This window comes from Lytechinus variegatus, chromosome 1 (assembly GCF_018143015.1).
Source record: "Lytechinus variegatus isolate NC3 chromosome 1, Lvar_3.0, whole genome shotgun sequence".
NCBI lineage: Eukaryota > Metazoa > Echinodermata > Echinoidea > Temnopleuroida > Toxopneustidae > Lytechinus > Lytechinus variegatus.
This window is the reverse complement of record NC_054740.1, coordinates 71,182,467-71,200,728: the sequence shown is the minus strand read 5'-3', so window position 1 is coordinate 71,200,728 and position 18,262 is coordinate 71,182,467. Positions and strand designations below refer to the sequence as shown.

The window sequence follows — 18,262 nt, the reverse complement described above, 5'->3', positions numbered from 1 at the left end:
AATTAATTTTTTTGTTGAAGTGGACTTGTCCCTAAATCTACTAGGCCCTATACAGACATGACAGAGGGATTCTTAATAGCGCTTAGAAGTGTCAGTGCTGTCAATGTTATAATAATGACTCGACAATTGTTCATCCTTTTCTCCCAAGCTTTTCATCGTCATCATAGAACTTTCGTAGGTATGGTAGGTGTGGGGATATTCTTGCTGACTACTAGAAAGGGTTGTATCCAAATATGTGTGATTGATATCTGAATAACCATCCCGACTGACTGGTGATTGTTCATCAGGTAGTTCTCCTCCGTCGTCTCTGTCTGGAATCATGTATCCAAACTCATCTACTCGTTCGTTTATGTCAGGACCAGATACTGGGCAATTAGAGTGTCCCGTCACAGGACTATGGGATTGAGATAGAATGTATTCAGGGATAGTTTCATACGGTCTACCAGGAAGAGAATCAGGGTCAGTGGAAGATTCTTGTTCTCCCGTAGGTTCTTCGTCTTGCATGTTGTGCAGTCTGTCTGATTTGGCCGTAGTGTCCTAAGGAGAAGAGTTATGGAAAACAAATGTACTGGGCAAATGGATAAAATCACTCAATCCTCGTGTAAAATTCGATAAATATCGTCATCATAGTTAGTGTGTTTCGTTGTGAAAAGATGTAAGCATAAACACGTGAAACAAATATAAATTATGTAACTTTTCTTTCTCGTTCAATTGTAGTCGGAGATAATGAAAGCATAAGAATATTTTGAGACCAGCAAACATTACAGAACCAAGGAAAGATTAACGACAAATATTGTTGAATGAAAACGGAATCATTCTCCTTAAACCTGGAATCGCGGCCTTTTCAATTTCTGGACTCCTTAATTAGCATTGATCAAATTCATTTTCCTTCTTTCTTAAATATATGAATATAAATATGCATAAATCTTACCAAACTGCTGAGATTTATCAATATTTTCTTCATCAATATATTTAGAACTGTTGATTTTAAAGAATGAACTTCTGAATCGTATTAGCGCACGTTATGTATGGCAGTCACAGTATCTTCGTTCTAATTTCTACCATACATGTCCTTTCTAGAATATCAATAATAAAAACGAATCGTAAAGCAATCAAATTACAACTGTCCTATTGTAAAAACAACAACAACAAAATTGTATCTTACCGTGCCATTACGCGTTGTCTCTTTCCGTCGTTTATATTTTAGGACCGCGCAGGTAAGAATGACCAGGAGCAAAATGGTTGATGATATAATGGCTACCCACTTGAAGATAAGGGCGTCTAATAGTGGACCAATGGGGGAAAATATATTACGGATTATTTGACAACTGATGAGATTATAATTACAATTTCTACAGGTAAAACAGGTATTTAAATTCATATGAAATATACGATTGTTGCTTAGAATCTGGAAATAAGTGTATCGTAACCAGTGGCGTAATGAGCCAAAAACTTTGAGGGACCCAGATAATGGCCGATTAGGCCAATCTTTTTTTAATGCGAGCGACGCGAGCGAGCAAAAGTTTCAACATTCTTATCACAAAAATCAAATTGTGATAGATTTTTTTACATAATATTCTAAAAATAATATATTTCATCCATCTCTCTTTCCTTTTATCCTTTTTAGTTTTATTTTCATGGGCGTGATTTTTTAGGGGGAGGGCGAGCGCCCCAAGCCCCCCCCCCCCATCTATACGCTAGTCGTCACATGCAGTCAAAGAATAGTCGCTTGATAGACGGTGTCAGCATTTAATTTTATTAACAATATCCAGTTACTATAGCGAGGATACATGTAACATTTATAAGTATATGTAATCAATAACTGTAAGAGAATCGGAAATATTGATAGAGTTCAGGTAGTATAGTATATTGCAAAAACAGAACTAGTTGTATTTTATATGGAAAGGTAATTAGTATTTGTTTAGAAATGTATATTTATTATACTTACTGGTATGCGGTAAACTTTTCACCCGATCTGCAGATAAGAATACAAAATATTTTGAATACAGATATAATTTCAAATAGAATTAGGTTGCTTTAAAAGTAACAACTGCAAGTCAATGATATTTCTAACATCATTTCATCAAGAATGCTTTACAATAGCGGTACGAAAACTTCACTTAAGATGCACCGTTATCAAAAGTTTGAAAGGGTCCTAAATAGATTATAACCTTTTTGTCATTTCTTTTGATGGAGAAATTTGTATGATTTATATTAAATATTGGAAAGTTATTGAGTCTCTTGGTCAGAAAAATAGATATGATGTAAACAAGCTGTTCTATCATAAAGAATATGTCCCTATATCATATTTCCAAAGAAAGATTTAATAAAACCTTTACCATCCATTTTATTGTAAACGGTTTGTTGCTCAACAGCTATCCAAAATAAAAAGGTAGATCGCTTAAATTAGAAGTGGCGACTTTAACATTAATAATTGTAATTCTTATGCAAAAGTTCTCTGTGGAGCATTTTCATGACGCATGGGTTAAGGCGTATCTCCAAAAGCAATGATACTCAGCATGATTTTTACTCAAGAAGCGTAAATCATTAACTGTAAAAATAAGAGCAAAGTTACATGGTCATGTTGCTCCTAAACTAATCGAAGTTTTGTATAAACATAAAATTAATCCACTTGACAGTGCTTGGTTAAGCTTACGATCAAAATTAGTATTTATATGTTACATGGGGCCATTTAATGTACTCTTTTTGTTCAAATATTTGGGGGGTCAGTGTTCAAACGGTGGTTGTTTTTTTCGCATACATTCGTAATTCCGAAGCTTCGTTATTCCGAATGTGCGGATATTCCGAAGGTTCGTTGTTCCGAAAACGAAATAAGGTTCGTAATTCCGAAGGTTCATTAGTCCGAGAACGAAATGATTAACGAACCCTATTTCGTTTTCGGACTAACGAACCTTCGGAACAACGATCCTTATTTCGTTTTCGGACGAACTAACCTTCGGAACAACGAACCTTATTTCGTTTTCGGATTAACAAACCTTCGGAACATCGAATCTTATTTTGTTTTCGGATTATCGAACCTTCGGAATAACGCCACAAATGTTCGGATTAACGAACCCTTTTACGTTTTCGGATTAACGAACATCGATGTATAGGCAATTTACGTGTTTCGGAATTACGAACCTTCGGAATAAAGAACCTTCGGAATTACGAAGTGTAACCGTTTCCTTTATCAATCAGTGATAGACTCACTCCTTATGTAGTGTAGTTGCTATTCTGCCTTGTTATTTTATTGTTTTTGACTTCTTTTTTGCGTTCTCTTAGTTTTCTTCATATCGAGGATGTTTCGTTTCTTCTTATTTTCATCTGGGTTTCGTTATCATATATTTAAGCGCTCTCTCATTTGAATTCATTACCTTTCAAATACCATTTATCCACCAGCACCTCGGTTGAATTTGAATATAGTCAATGGTTTAATATTTTCCCATTAATTGAAGAAAAAAAATATTAATAGTAAAATGTGACCGATACCTGTCGTAGATGTAGATGGCGGATTCGATGAAACAAATGGTTTAGTTGTTTCTTTACTTGCTGGTGATGGTGAAACTGTTCCTGTTCCAACTGATGTGTTATTAAAATAAAACGTGTTTCTACAGTCAACAGAAATTATGGTTCTCACAGGAACGCATGGTGGTCATTAAATCTGAAATTGCGACTGTTATACGATTTTTTATTTAAAAAACATCAACTTGTGGATTTGCCATTGCACGAAAGCAATCAATTATGTTTTCATTTATTTGGTTCTTTCGTGTACGTTCTTGATACAAGGAATATAAAATATGATCTCATTCCATTTGAAATATTCCTGTCGTCCGAGATTATAGAGCCATGGTGCCTTGGCCACATCAATTGAAATCATATTTGGCCAAATAGTTCTTAGTGTCTTTCCCAGGATGCAAACATTACTTAATAATAATAATAATAATAGTCTTAATAATAATAATAATAATAGCTGGATTCATTAAGCACTTTTTGCCTGATAAATAGCGCTGCTGTAATTACCCCCGGCTTAGCTATGCTGTCATATAGGCGATGAAGCAGTCCAGGAATTTCTTCCTTTACCGGTACCCATTCGACTCACCTGGGTTATGAGCAGCACATTGTGGGTAAATTTCTTGCTGAAGGAAAACACGCCATGGCTAGAGTAATAACTCACTTTAAGACATCTTTTTACAGCATTGTCTCCAGCAATTAAAGGCCAAAATGATTCCGGAATGATTTTTGTAATGAGTCCAGTAAACTTCTTAGCATTTGTGTTTTATATAAAGAAAATAATGCTAGGTAAACGTGATTTTTTAGCCAAAATTGACAATGCATTTTCAACTGGTATCTGAAGCATGATTCCTATATTTGTATACGTTTTTTGTTGTATATACAGCTTATCATGGCAAGAACAAATAAAATGCATAGTTGAGAGTTGATCTTCATCTTCCAAAGATTAATATTTTCAACATTTTTTATCCTCAAACAATTCTGTGCAATGAATATACTGTATATAAAGCGTAGTTAACCTGGTGTATTAGCAGCTCGTAGCTGGATCCAGAATCCTGATTTTGTTGTGCTATAATCAGTGGTGAAGATCATGGTGATTGATTTGGTAGATGATGTGAAGTCTCGTGATTCTAGGACCTCATTCTCCCATAATCCTGTCCAGAATTGCCATTTTGATCCTTGGTTTGTAAAGCTATCAACGCCATCACCTATGTACACGTGGTCGTGCCCGGTTTCCACGTCGAATGATCTTACAATAACTTCGATGACATTGCCTTCTTGGGTTCGGATATCCCATTGATGATAGTAGTTGTTTGGGTAGTTTGACGGGTAATTCATTGATCTGATCGATATCGTTTCATCCTCTTGTAATTCAATTATATCTGATGGAAAATTGAATTTAGATCATGTTGCATTTGTCTGTCATTTTCTACCTTTATTTCTTCATTTCATTTCCTTTCGTTTATTCCATTTTCAACAATTACAGTTTGTTTTGTACATTTGACATACAAATAACAAAACATATTACGGTATCCCTGTACAACAATTACATTCAAGATCATTACATATCAGGTTGGAAATGGAGGAGGCTGCTCAAAAGCGGAGCTGGTATAGTGCAGCCTCCTAATAAATATTCTTGTAGTTACATAGCGTATAAAAATCTTGATAACAACTTGAGCAATAACCAGTTTCTACATGTTGATTTTAAAACTTCTCCTTAGTTTTCTATATAGTTTCGTTTTTATGATATACATGTATGTACGCAATTTTCTTTTCGATTTGTTCTTCCTAATAATTATGAATGTTTAATTTGATGCACTTAAACTATATTATTGAACTTATTACAGCTCGACTGTGCAACATTTTTTTTCGTATATCTATTTTATGTCGCTGACAAGAAACCACAAAAGTGACATTCATATAATTATCAAAAAAAAATTGTAACAAAGCAATGGGGCCAATATATTAGTCCCTTTCGGTTTTCAATAACTCGTTATAGATAGTAATATGAAGACTAAAATATCAATACATCGTGCACATTGATAAAACTACAATAACAAATTTAACTCAAACCATAACCTACGTTAACAACATTAAAGAAATATTTTAAATCGCTTTATACCTGACATATTGGTAGACGATACGGTTATATTAAAATCCATCTTCCAGTAGACTCGCGAGCCTGTATAGGACTGGTGTTGACATTCTTATCCATGCTGCATTGCTTACTGATGTCACAAAACTTGGTGGATCTGATCCACTGAAGCTTGCTACTTGAGTGTAAGTTGATGTGTCCTCAAAATGTGCATTATGTTCATCTCTTTCTGTCCCATCACCAATTCTAATATAAACATGGCCTCTTTTGAAATCAAATTCTTTAATGGATACATTGATCCTCCTGCCAATAGTTGTGTTGAATATCCAAATGAAATCTTCTTCAACGCTCCGGTTTATATCAAGTGAAAAAATATTGAAACTCTCATCATCAGTAAGCCAAATATAAGCTATAAAAGAAGAATGAAATCATTGTGGATATGAAAAACATTCATTGTACGAATTTTGCAGACATACATTGATAGACATGCACAATGCAAAATCTTTCTCATGAGAATTCATTAATTTTCCTTCTACGTCGAAAGAAAATCACAAACATATATATTGTCTTTCATACAGTATATTCTGTTCATTCCAGCCAATACCACATTTTAACAGTAATACTTCCTCCCTTTTACCAAAATTTTAAAGTTATTCTACAGATCGGAACCGACACAGAATACTGCAGGATTGCTGAACTTATGATGCTTATACAAACGGGTTTAGTTTTCAAGAGTCTGCGCCGTTGATGTAAACCTATTGAAATGTATATGTTTTATCTATTTTCCATTCATATACATGTATAACATTTTCCAGATATTGATGATTATTCGATGAATAAGAACAACACAGGATGATCTTTAAATGGTGGAGAGAATAATAGATGAGGTCCTGAAAAGGACTGTCAGTTATCTTTCTAATGCTAAGTTCACACCAACGGCGAATGCCGCGCTTTAGATCGGCGATCAATTCGGCGTCATTTTTTTTTTTACTTTTAAAAAAATCTCACGATCTCATCAGATATGTTATGCTCTGATAAGCTCTGATCCGCTCGATACGAAGTACGTTCCCGCTTTGTGCGACAAATTATATCCCGAATCGCTACGGCTTCTCACGCTATGATGCCGATTGATCAGGATTTATTACGCTTTAAATCACGCTTAGATATGCTTTATTACTCTTTGATAAGCTTTGATGCGCTTATCACGCTTTAAATGACGCTTTGATACGATTATCAAGATCTCTTGTGCATTGATAGGGTCTGTCAAGCTCTGTTACGCAATGACAAAATTCGAGATTCTGATTGCATCCCGCCTCTGATCCAGAGTATATAAAGATGCAGTAGATTGATACACGAAATCATTACATCTTTGGCAGAAGAAGATATGGAAGTTCAATATGAACGAGACTATGAACCCTCTTATGATGTAGAAATGACCTTTGTCTCCCTGCTATATAACTACATCATAGCCCTCGGGGCAGAGGAGAGAGAAAGAACAGCAAAGACAAGAGGAGATTGAACTACCAGCAGGAGGGAGAAGACCATTCATCAGGTGCTGCTGGACCAGGCCATGGCTCACTGAAGAAAGAAGACAGCAGTATGGCCAGTACAATATTCTCTCAACCGCGGTTAGAGGACCCTGTTGCCTTCACAATGTTCACCAGAATTACCCCTGATGTGTTCGATGAGATCCCTGCGAGAGTTGCACCAGTCATCCAGAAGCAAGAGACCCGTTTGTCCGCTGGCCTGGCAATCACCTTGAGACATCTGGCCACTGGGGACAAATACAGATCACTGGCATATGGTTTCAGATGTGGTATCTCAACCATATCAGAGTTGATTCCAGGAGTGTGCAGGGCCATTGTAGAGGCGTATAAAGATGAGGTCTCCAACATACCTACCACCCCTGAAGCATGGAGCACCGTTGCCCAGAGATTGAATATCCCCATGCAGTTGGTTCCTTGGATGTAAAGCACACAGCCATTAAGAAACCAGCATTAACAGACAGTCTCTACTACAACTATAAGGACTTCTTCTCTATACCACTGCTGGCATTGGTAGATGCAGAGTACAAGTTCATCTGGATTGAGCTGGGAGGTAGATGGCACATGTCTGACTCTGAGCTTTGCGAATGAAGAAGATGGGTCCATAGGGCTGCCCCAATCATGCCCCCTCCTTGGAGAAAAATCATCTTGATATTCCCTACTTCATCCTGGGTGACGATGCTTTTGCCCCGAAGAGCTACATGATGAAGCCATACAACAGAAGAGGGATGACAGATGAACAGAAGATATGCAACTACAGGATCTCAAGGGGAAAAGAGTGGTGGAGAATGCCTTTGGCATCATGACCAACAGGTTCCGGTGCCTGTTGGGAATACTGGAACAGAAGGTAGATAACGTCACACAGTTGGTGGGGACTGCTGTGGTGCTCCACAACCTGCGGAGGAAGAGGGTGGCGCTGGCAGCCAATGCGGTGGACCACGAGGATGAAGAGCACAGCTTCGCACTAGGGGCCAGGAGAGGTGGACCTCACTGGGAAGATGTTCCGCAACCACCTGCAAGGGGAAACCTCGCCAACGTGGATGGCAGACATCAGAGAGATAATCTCATAGAATACTCTCCAGTGGGTGCTGTTGACTGGCAACAAAAAATGGCTGGCGTGGTACTTCCTGATTGAGTCAAGAAAGGAGTGGCTCAGATATCGTTAGAAGCAAAAGATGAAGATAAAGACTTGTGTCTGGAAATAAGAACATACTCCCATATGCAAACTTCATTTATTTGTAATACAAGTTTCAAATAATTTTGCATCGTGCGTACTTGTGAAGATGCAATTATCATTATTGATGTTATTGTTGTTATGTATTTCATCTGCTTGTAACAATATAAATACAGACTTATTGATTTCTTACCCATGAAAAATCAGATAATACTACTATTGTAAATCAGGAGTGAAAATTTAAATAAATCAAGTTGCAGAATTCGAAATTTAGATATGTGCGATTAAAAAAAAGAAAAATAAGCATTTTTTTGGTTAAATTATTACAAATTGAATTTCTTACTAAAAAAAATAGTAAGAAATTCAATTTTACATGTGAGATAAATAACCCTTATTGTAAAAGAGAAAATAAAACAATTAAAGGAAATAGAATATAAAACATTATAGAATTAAAAAATGAAGCATAATAAAAACAAAATAGAAAAAACTTTGTGGAAAACTTGGAGTTTTAAACAGAGTTTTTCTATTTATTTTTTTATTATATTGCCTTTTCTATTTTATAATGTTTTATACAGGGTGTCCCATTAAAATGCCCGGTACACTTCTGGTCGTTTTTTTTTCTTTATTTTTTGTTTCATTGAAATTACCAACTCTTCATTTAGTAACTGATCCAAAAATACCAAAATCACATTCAGTGGTTTTTGTGTTATAAGTACTTCTTGCAATGGTCTGTAAGCGGTAAAAATCAGGCTGAACGAATCCTTAATTGTAGGGCCTATGGGCAAAGTATCAAAAGTGGGGTCTCCGCTTTGAACCAAGCTCTCTTAAACTCTGTTAAGCTTTCCTACGTCTTTGTTAATGCTAGGTTCACACCAACGCCGCTTTGATGGCGCTTTAAAGCGGCGTGCAAAGCGGTGGCAAAGCGTAACAAAGCTTAATTAAAGCGTAAAGACCGTAATAGAGCATGAGAAAGCTTTGAGCAATTCGGGACATTCGGCAAGAGCGCCAAATTTTTTTAAACTGTTTAAAAATTTGAGGCGATCTGTCACGGATTGAGAAAAGCGGGGAGAGCGTATTAAAGCTTATCAAGCCGTCACAAAGCTTATCAAAGTCGTAGGAAAGCTTAACAGAGTTTAAGAGAGCTTGGTTCAAAGCGGTGACCCCACTTTTGATACTTTGCCCATAGGCCCTACAGTTAAGGATTCGTTCAGCCTGATTTTTACCGGTTACAGACCTTTGCAAGAAGTACTTATAACACAAAAACCACTGAATGTGATTTGGGTATTTTTGGATCAATTACTAAATGAAGAGTTGGTCTTTTCAATGAAACAAAAAATAATGAAAAAAAAACGACCAGAAGTGTATCGGGCATTTTTTAATGGGACACCCTGTATAAAACATGATAAAATAGAAAAGGCAATAGAATAAAAAAATAAATAAATAGAAAAACTCTTTAAAACTTGAAGTTTTCCACAAAGTTTTTTTCTATTTATTTTTTTTTTATTATATTTCATTTTTTAATTCAATAATGTTTTATATTTTATTTCCTTTGTTTTATGTTCTCTTTTATAAAATTGATTTTCTAACTAATTTTTTAATTAGTAAGAAAATCAATTTGTAATAATTTGTAATAATCAATTTAACACAAAATGCGTATTTTAAAAGTCTTTAATCGCACATGTCTAAATTTCGAATTCTGCAACTTGATTCCTTTAAATTTTCACTCCTGATGTACAATAGTAGTATTTTTTATATTTAATGGGTAAGAAATCAATAAAGTCTGTATTTATATTTTTACAAGCAGATGAAATACATAACAACAACATTAACATCAATAATAATATTAAAATCTTCACAAGTACACACAATACAAAAATTATTTCAAACTTGTATTTAAAAAAAACGAATGTGCATATGGGAGTATGTTCTTATTCCCAGACACAAAAGTCTTTATCTTCATCATTTGCTTCTGACGATATCTGAGCCACTCCTTTCTTGACTCAATCAGGAAGTACCACCCCAGCCATTTTTTGTTGCCAGTCGATAGCACCCACTGGAGAGTATTCTCTGAGATGATCTCTCTGATGTCTGGCATCCACAGTGGCGAGGTTCCCCCTTGCAGGTGGTTGCGGAACATCTTCCCAGTGAAGTGAGGTCCTCCTCCCCTGGCCCCTAGTACGAAGCTGTGCTCTTCATCTTCGTGGTCCACCGCATTGGCTGCCAGCGCCACCCTCTTCCTCAGCTGGTTGTGGAGCACCACAGCAGTCTCCACCAAATCTCTGATGTTATCTACCTTCTGTTCCAGTGTTCACAACAGGCACCGGAACCTGTTGGTCATGATGCCAAAGGCATTCTCCACCACTCTTCTCCCCCTTGAGATCCTGTAGTTGCAGATCCTATGTTCATCTGTCATCCCTCTTCTGCTGTATGGCTTCATCATGTAGCTCTTCAGGGCAAAAACATCGTCACCCTGGATGAAGTAGGGGTATCAAGCTGATTTTCTCCAGGGAGGGGGCATGATGGGGGCAGCCCTATGGACCCATCTTCTAGGCATTCGAAAAGCTCAGAGTGAGACATGTGTCATTTACCTCCCAGCTCAATCCAGATGAACTTGTACTCTGCATCTACCAATGCCAGCAGTGGTATAGAGAAGAAGCCCTTATAGTTGTGGTAGAGACTGTCTGTGATTGCTGGCTTCTTAATGGCTGTGTGCTTTCCATCCAATGTACCAATTGCATGGGGGATATTCCATCTCTGTTCAAACTGCTGGGCAAGGGTGCTCCATGCTCCAGGGGTGGTAGGTATGTTGAAGACCTCATCTTTATATGCCTCTGCAATGGCCCTGCACACTCCTGGAATCAACTCTGATATGGTTGAGATACCACATCTGAAACCATATGCCAGTGATCTCTAGTTGTCCCCAGTGGCCAGATGTCTCAAGGTGATTGCCAGGCCAGCGGACAAAGGGCGCCTGCAGTTAGTCTCTTAGTCGCTTCTGGATGACTGGTGCAACTCTCGCAAGGATCTCATCGAACACCTCAGGGGTTACTCTGGTGAACGTTGTGAAGGCAAAAGGGTCCTCTAACCGCGGTTGTGTGTCTAAGAGGATAGTGTACTGGCCATATACTGCTGTCTTCTTTCTTCAGTGAGCCATGGCCTGCATGGTCCAGCAGCACCTGATGAATGGTCTTCTCCCTCCTGCTGGTAGTTCAATCTCCTCTTGTCGTTGCTGTTCTTTCTCCTCTGCCTAGAGGACTATCATGTAGTTATATACAGGGAGACAAGGGTCATGTCTACATCATAGGATGGTTCATAGTCTGGTATATATTGAACTTCCACATCTCGTTCTTCTGCCAAAGATGAAATGATGTCGTGTATCTGCTGCATCTTTATATACTCTGGATCAGAGTCGGGATGCAATCAGAATCTCGAATTTCGTCATTGCGTAACAGAGCTTGACAGACCCTATCAATGCACAAGAGATCTTGATAATCATATCAGAGCGTTATTTAAAGCGTGATAAGGGCATCAAAGCTTATCAAAGAGTAATAAAGCATATCAAAGCGTGATTTAAAGCGTAATAAATCCTGATCAATCGGCATCATAGCGTGAGAAGCCGTAGCTATTCGGGAAATAATTTGTCGCACAAGCGGGAACGAACTTCGTATCAGAGCGCATCAGAGCTTATCAGAGCATAACATATCTGATGAGATCGTGAGATTTTTTAAAAGTTGAAAAAAAATGACGCCGAATTGATCGCCGATGTAAAGCGCGGCATTCGCCGTTGGTGTGAACTTAGCTATCAACAGAAGGTTTGTGATAAGCTTTAATACGCTCTCCCTGCTTTTCTCAATCCGTGACAGATCGCCTCAAATTTTTAAACAGTTTAAAAAATTTTGGCGCTCTTGCCGAATGTCCCGAATTCCTCAAAGCTTTCTCATGCTCTATTACGGTCTTTACGCTTTAATAAAGCTTTGATACGCTTTGCCGCCACTTTGCACGCCGCTTTAAAGCGCCATCAAAGCGGCGTTGGTGTGAACCTAGCATTAGAGAGTCAAAAGGGGCCTAAGCTTTCGATCCTAGCAGAATCTTCGTCGGAGGCAAATGACCAATCTTTATCTTTCTTGATAGTTCGGTAGCTCTTAAGAATAACACAATACAAAATAAACAAACATATTGGTGCATACTAAACCCCTCAAAAAAGTATGGTTATTCCTTGTTACGATCATGTGTCATTTGTAATGCTAGTGTTATCATGAAATACACAGACGTGATAAATATGCAGCAATGTGAAAAATGAAATGTTGCAAAATTCGTTGCCATGTCATGTTTCAGTTCTGCAACTCAAACTGCAAGTTTGAGTGCTAATAATTTTTTTAATGTGCCATCATCATGTGTAAAAATGATATCTTTAGAAAGGAAGATTATTCTTCTTCACAATCATGTGTCATTTGTAATGCTACATGTAGTGTTATCATGAAATACACAGACATGATAATACGCATTAATGTTAGAAATGAAATGTTGCAAAATGTGTCGTTTCCAATAGCGAATTTCCAATTGTTTCGAGGATGGACCGAGTGCATTCACTGTCACCTGCATAGTGGAAATTCTATAGAAATGGAGACTCTTGTTACAAATCAATGCATTTTGCAACATTTCACTTCTGACTTTTCTTAATGTTCAGGGTGATTACACATTCCATGATTACATAATCACAGCAAATGGCATGTCATTGTAAAGAGAAATAATTCCGCTTTCCAATGATACCAGCTTCATCTTTTATACTTCATTAAACAAAAAGATATCACCCCCCAAAACTGAGTTGCAAAACTTTTTTGGAGGGTTTATATAATTAATTGATTTCACGACCCCAATGGAACGTTAATATTATATCAGCATCGGTTAACTCCAATGATCATATACGATCTGATTTCTAATTTCATATGTTGTGTTTTACTACTCATTTTTGTACATATTCTTCATTGTATCTCTTTCTTCGGAAATGAGAATGAACAAAAAACGTCCATTATGAGGAAACCCAATAATTGCGGCAATGTCAAGTGAATATAAGGGGACACGGTGTTGGAACAAACCAGAGCAAGAGGCGCGAGCCACTACATATGCGTCAAGGAGCACTGGTCATTCAAAAACCTGCGGCGATATCGATAAAATGATAATATTTGATTTGATTTGATTTGATTTGATCTAATATTAATTCAATATTGCAATATCAGCGTATATGAATGGGGTATAATATTCCCGTTACTCCATGTTCTATCCGTAAAATAGGCAAGGTAAATATCATAAAGGGAGTTTAAACATGACAAGTTATTTTATTATTATAAAGAAATTGGGAAGTAGAATAATTATCATTGTACTCACATTGTTCTGCGCCACATAATTCAGTGGAAAATACAAGACCCAAACAGCAATGGATACAAAAACTAATTCCACGGACAGAAATCATGGCTAATAATTTGATCTGCCGAGCAATGTTTCCTAAATGACAATAAATACGGGGCTAAATACTAAATATCAAGCTGGTTCTTGATATCCTGGTGAATAACAATCAGAAGCAAGTGACGCAGTATCTTTCGCTTTCATACATGATTGTCAACCAAGTAATTATACCAGAATATTCTTAAGCAAGTAATTATACTAGTATACACTTTGTTATATTTAGTCTGAAGTAATGTGGAGAGGGGGAACGTAGGCTACAATATATTGCTTTAAACTGATATTATTTTCACTATCACCAACATCATTATTACTCTCATTATTAGTATTATTGTCATTATTGTTGCAGCTTTCATTCGTAACAGCCATGGTATCCAAACGTTATCACCTTGGCGAAGGTTATAGTATGTTAGCACTTACACAGTGACGGACTTAACTAGCTTTCTCATGCCTATTGACAGTTTTCTGAAGGGTTAGCGTATTCTCTCTTAAAGGAGACACTCGAAGAATCCAAAGTATTTTATAATGCCTTTTTGTGGTCATCATTGTAAAGGGGAAGTATTACTAATCAGATATATAACTTCACTTTTCAAAATAGTCATTAGAGTTTGCAGAAATCAGCTCTCAAAAATGATTTATTTTCATGCCATATTTCTGCCTTCCATCGGTCCTCTTGCGAGCTCCAGCTGAGTGACGTCACACAATGAGCGTGAGCAGCTGAGCTGACAGCAGCCCATTGAAGACGATCTTTCCAATCAGCGTTTTTTTGCTCTTAGAATTGTTTATTCCTCACAAGATTGGTCTTGTTATATAGATAAAAGTTTGAATTTACTGAACAGTGAAATAAAGCGCACATTTAACGTATTTTGGTAACCGATATTTAGCTTAGAAAAAATGATTTTTTTTCAAGAAATATATTTGAATAAACAAAGCATATTTTCACTTAGAAATCACACTTGCGACAAATTGATATTATAATCAATATAAAGCATAGACATTCTTCGTCACGACTGAAAAAAAATTATGAAATTTCATTACGTAACAAAGTCAGGAACCACAAAATAACATGGCAATATCCATCGCGAAATGATTGAAATTGCAGTTGAATTGCCGAAACATGATTAGCCCACAGCGGCGAGCGGACTTTGTTTCATATATCTTAAAAGCACGCTATAAAGTATGGAGTGGTCTGTGGCCAAACGTGTTGGCCATCGTTTTGTCGTGTGCGAGGACCCTGGTTCAAAACTCGGATTAACTTGGTTATTTTTTTTTAAATTCCTTCTCGTCCCTACCCAGCTTTTTTTTCTTGTGAAATCCCATTCAGACCTGTATTTATCAAATCTTATTTAATTGCTGCTTTTGATTTTCAAGTTCTTGATTAGATTCTACTCTTATTTGGGATGGGAGGGGTACAGGATGAGTTAAAAGTCAAGTCCACATCAACTAAAAATTATTTGAATAGAGTAATTTCCCTTGCTGTTTTTACTCAAAACAGTCACAAAACAATGATATGCAAATTAGTGTTGTCACATCACATTCGTTTCTAATTTTTTTGTGGCATTTTGTTTTTTAATTCTTTGCAGATTTGAGTATAGGAATTTCTTCATCCGAACACAATAGGTTACATTTACGGAACTGTAACTCTAAATGTTATTTGGAGGAATTAAAATCCCTCTGAAAATTTTTCAGAAAATAAATAGAAAATGAAATATCAAATCTACATGTCATGTAAATATATCAAACAACAAAATACAAAAGAACTTAGTGCGTGTGACATAACGGTTAGTGTAATTTGCACATCGACACAGATGAGCATATCATCGTTTTATAAATTAGGCAAAATTTCTCAATGTTAGAGTAGTAATTATATTAATTTGAATTAAAGTTTTTATGAAATTTCCTGCAATATCTTATTTTTCTTTAAATTCAAATGAATTTTTGATTGTGTGGACTTCTCCTTTACTCTTAATGTAGGGAATGCATAGCAATATTTATCCAGAAACAAAATTGTCTTAAAATATGCAAATCTGTAATTGGGCACATGTTCACTTTTCTTTCATCCAGGCCACTTCCTCACACCCACCAGGCTTACAGTCTTAGAACAAAAAAAAATGATGAACCATCACACAACAGCACACAACATTCAGTGCTTCACAATAAATATTTCACTTCTGTTCATACATGTACATGCAATAAATATTGTGGAAAACAAATAAAAGGCGTACCCATATTCAAATACCGTTTAAAAGGACAAATATATTATACCTTTCGAGAAAAATCAGCACGTTAGATATCTGATAACAAAACACAAATATGGGGCACTGCAAGAAACTTATGTTCCATTGCAAATCAAGCGTAAGTCTTAAATTCAAATTCAAGCGTAATAAGGTTGAGTTGCAATAGCAGTTCAACTACATGTACATGTTTGTCTTTAATCAAAGGACTTACCCTTGATTTGGGACGTGTGAATGATTAGAAAATTTCTTGCAAAATGCCCTAATAACATTAAAATTGTTTTTTTCGTTTTAAGTTGTGTGTTCTTATTTTCGACAAGCTGTATTCCTGTCCAAGTCAATTTTTTAGTTCTCTCCAAAACTGTGCTCAAAATCGTTTCCAAGATCGATAAAGATAAATTTTCTGTTGCATCATTATCAGTCCAAAACTTGCATCGTAGCTCCTGGAAAGAGTGAAAAAAATGGCTATATCCAAATCAGTAAGAAGACATGATGGAATCTCCCAGATTGAAGTAGCGAGCAGAGACCAGAAGTCACCAGGGTCAGCAAGTGTGCAGATCTGTGTGTAGAAGAGAGAAAAAAGAGAGAAAAAATAAAGAAATAATTTAAATAATCAAATCAAAGTATGAATTTCATTATCTTGATGATTGACAACGCGCGGTGGCATGTAATTCCCGGTCAACAACAAATAATAGTAGGTTTAGACACCTGAAAAATTCCACTCAGAACACTGGTGCTCTACCTCAACGCTCAAGTGATGTTTGTGTAGGCCCCACTCTACTTACCACTTAGCGGTAGTGAATCACTTGAGGTACGGTACTCTGTGTCATTACAAAGAGTGCATTTATCTTCATTGTTTTATGTTGAAGGCACTACGCATTCATATGTAGAAGCACTCTAATCAGAAAGAAACACCAGACTCTAGTTTTGGCCAGGAATCAGCATGATCAGGGTAACCACTGCTGAAAATTTGTCTTGCTTCATGACATCGGCATTATGGTGATATAATTCTGTGTATCTGGATGTATACGATACAGGGCCCTCCTGAGCATAAACGCATTGGGTACTAGACCTGTGTATAATAAAAACTTAAACATTTGGCCTTATCGTGAAAACATTCGGCCTTATCGTGAAATTTGGTGTTTGTGCGCTCGTTGTGTACAAAGTCAATGGGAGTGGATCACCGCCGTTGACGAAATAAACGGCAGTGAATGGACTGGGGACAAAAACTACGATAATGCCAAACATTCCTCTGAAACAGCATATTTTCAGCCATGGTCCATGCCAGTGCTCCTAAATAATTTAATCGCCTGAGTCCTGACCAGTTTATTTAGAAATCTGACTGAAGTCTTTGTGAAGAAAAATCTGCTGGAATTGTGCAAAAACATTATTTCTAAAATAAAGACTTTTTAATTTTAATAGTAGTCATGCCAAAATGCATGATTCTAAAATTATATCAGATCTGTATCTGTCATCTGACCTGAATGCATCGTCAGAACAAGTACAGACTACACTACAGTTTCCAAACATGCTTACCTTGACTTTTGACTGGATCAAACAGCGTAACCTGCATCGGCAGCAAGTGAATGGGACCGTATAGTGAGTGATTGTATTACCGACAGGCCTTAATTGTATTACCGAACGCGCGCATCATATGCGTCAGAAAATAATCAAATACGCTCAAACCTTTGCAACTTCCTTCCAAAGGGAACTTAAATGGAAAAATGATGGAAAATTATCAAAAACACAATTTCGAAGTCTTTATATCCTCAAAACAATAAAATATGGTCAAAATAGCTCATCAGTGACTTTGTTGTTTTCCCAACTTTTCCCATAGAAAACACACGTTCGGTAATACGATACCTTTTCAAGTGACCAAAATATTTCACTTGCGAAGAGGGGTCCGATTGGAAGCTGATGTCGTAAAAATGAAAAACAATTTCGGCAAAATTTCTGCATGTTTATATTTTGTAGGTATTTGTGTATTTATGGTGAAAGTTTGGTGAATTTTACTGGAATAATGTGTTTGATATGATCAAATTCATGAAAAGTGTTCGGTAATACGATCCACTACCATACAGCTTGGAATCAGAGCAACACAACGTCGAAGACTGTCGAGTGGACAAAATCGGTCTTTCCAGTTCATAATTCAATAAAAATGGACAAAGTAACACAGTTCTGGTTCTCTTATAGTCTGAAGATGTCGAAATCGGATATCACAACACATGAAGAAAACGGTAAATTC

General features: G+C 36.7%; 1 protein-coding gene across 1 annotated transcript; it reads right to left on the bottom strand.

Annotated features, from left to right (window-relative positions):
* Positions 1 to 5,691, bottom strand: LOC121431769. Its single transcript, XM_041629472.1, has 6 exons — positions 5,633 to 5,691; positions 4,530 to 4,892; positions 3,490 to 3,579; positions 1,945 to 1,975; positions 1,166 to 1,352; positions 1 to 537 (listed from the first exon to the last, which is right to left on the bottom strand). The coding sequence occupies exons 1-6, from the start codon at positions 5,670 to 5,672 to the stop codon at positions 73 to 75; spliced, it is 1,176 nt and encodes a 391-aa protein (XP_041485406.1). The 5' UTR covers positions 5,673 to 5,691; the 3' UTR covers positions 1 to 72.
* Positions 5,692 to 18,262: the final 12,571 nt, after the last annotated feature.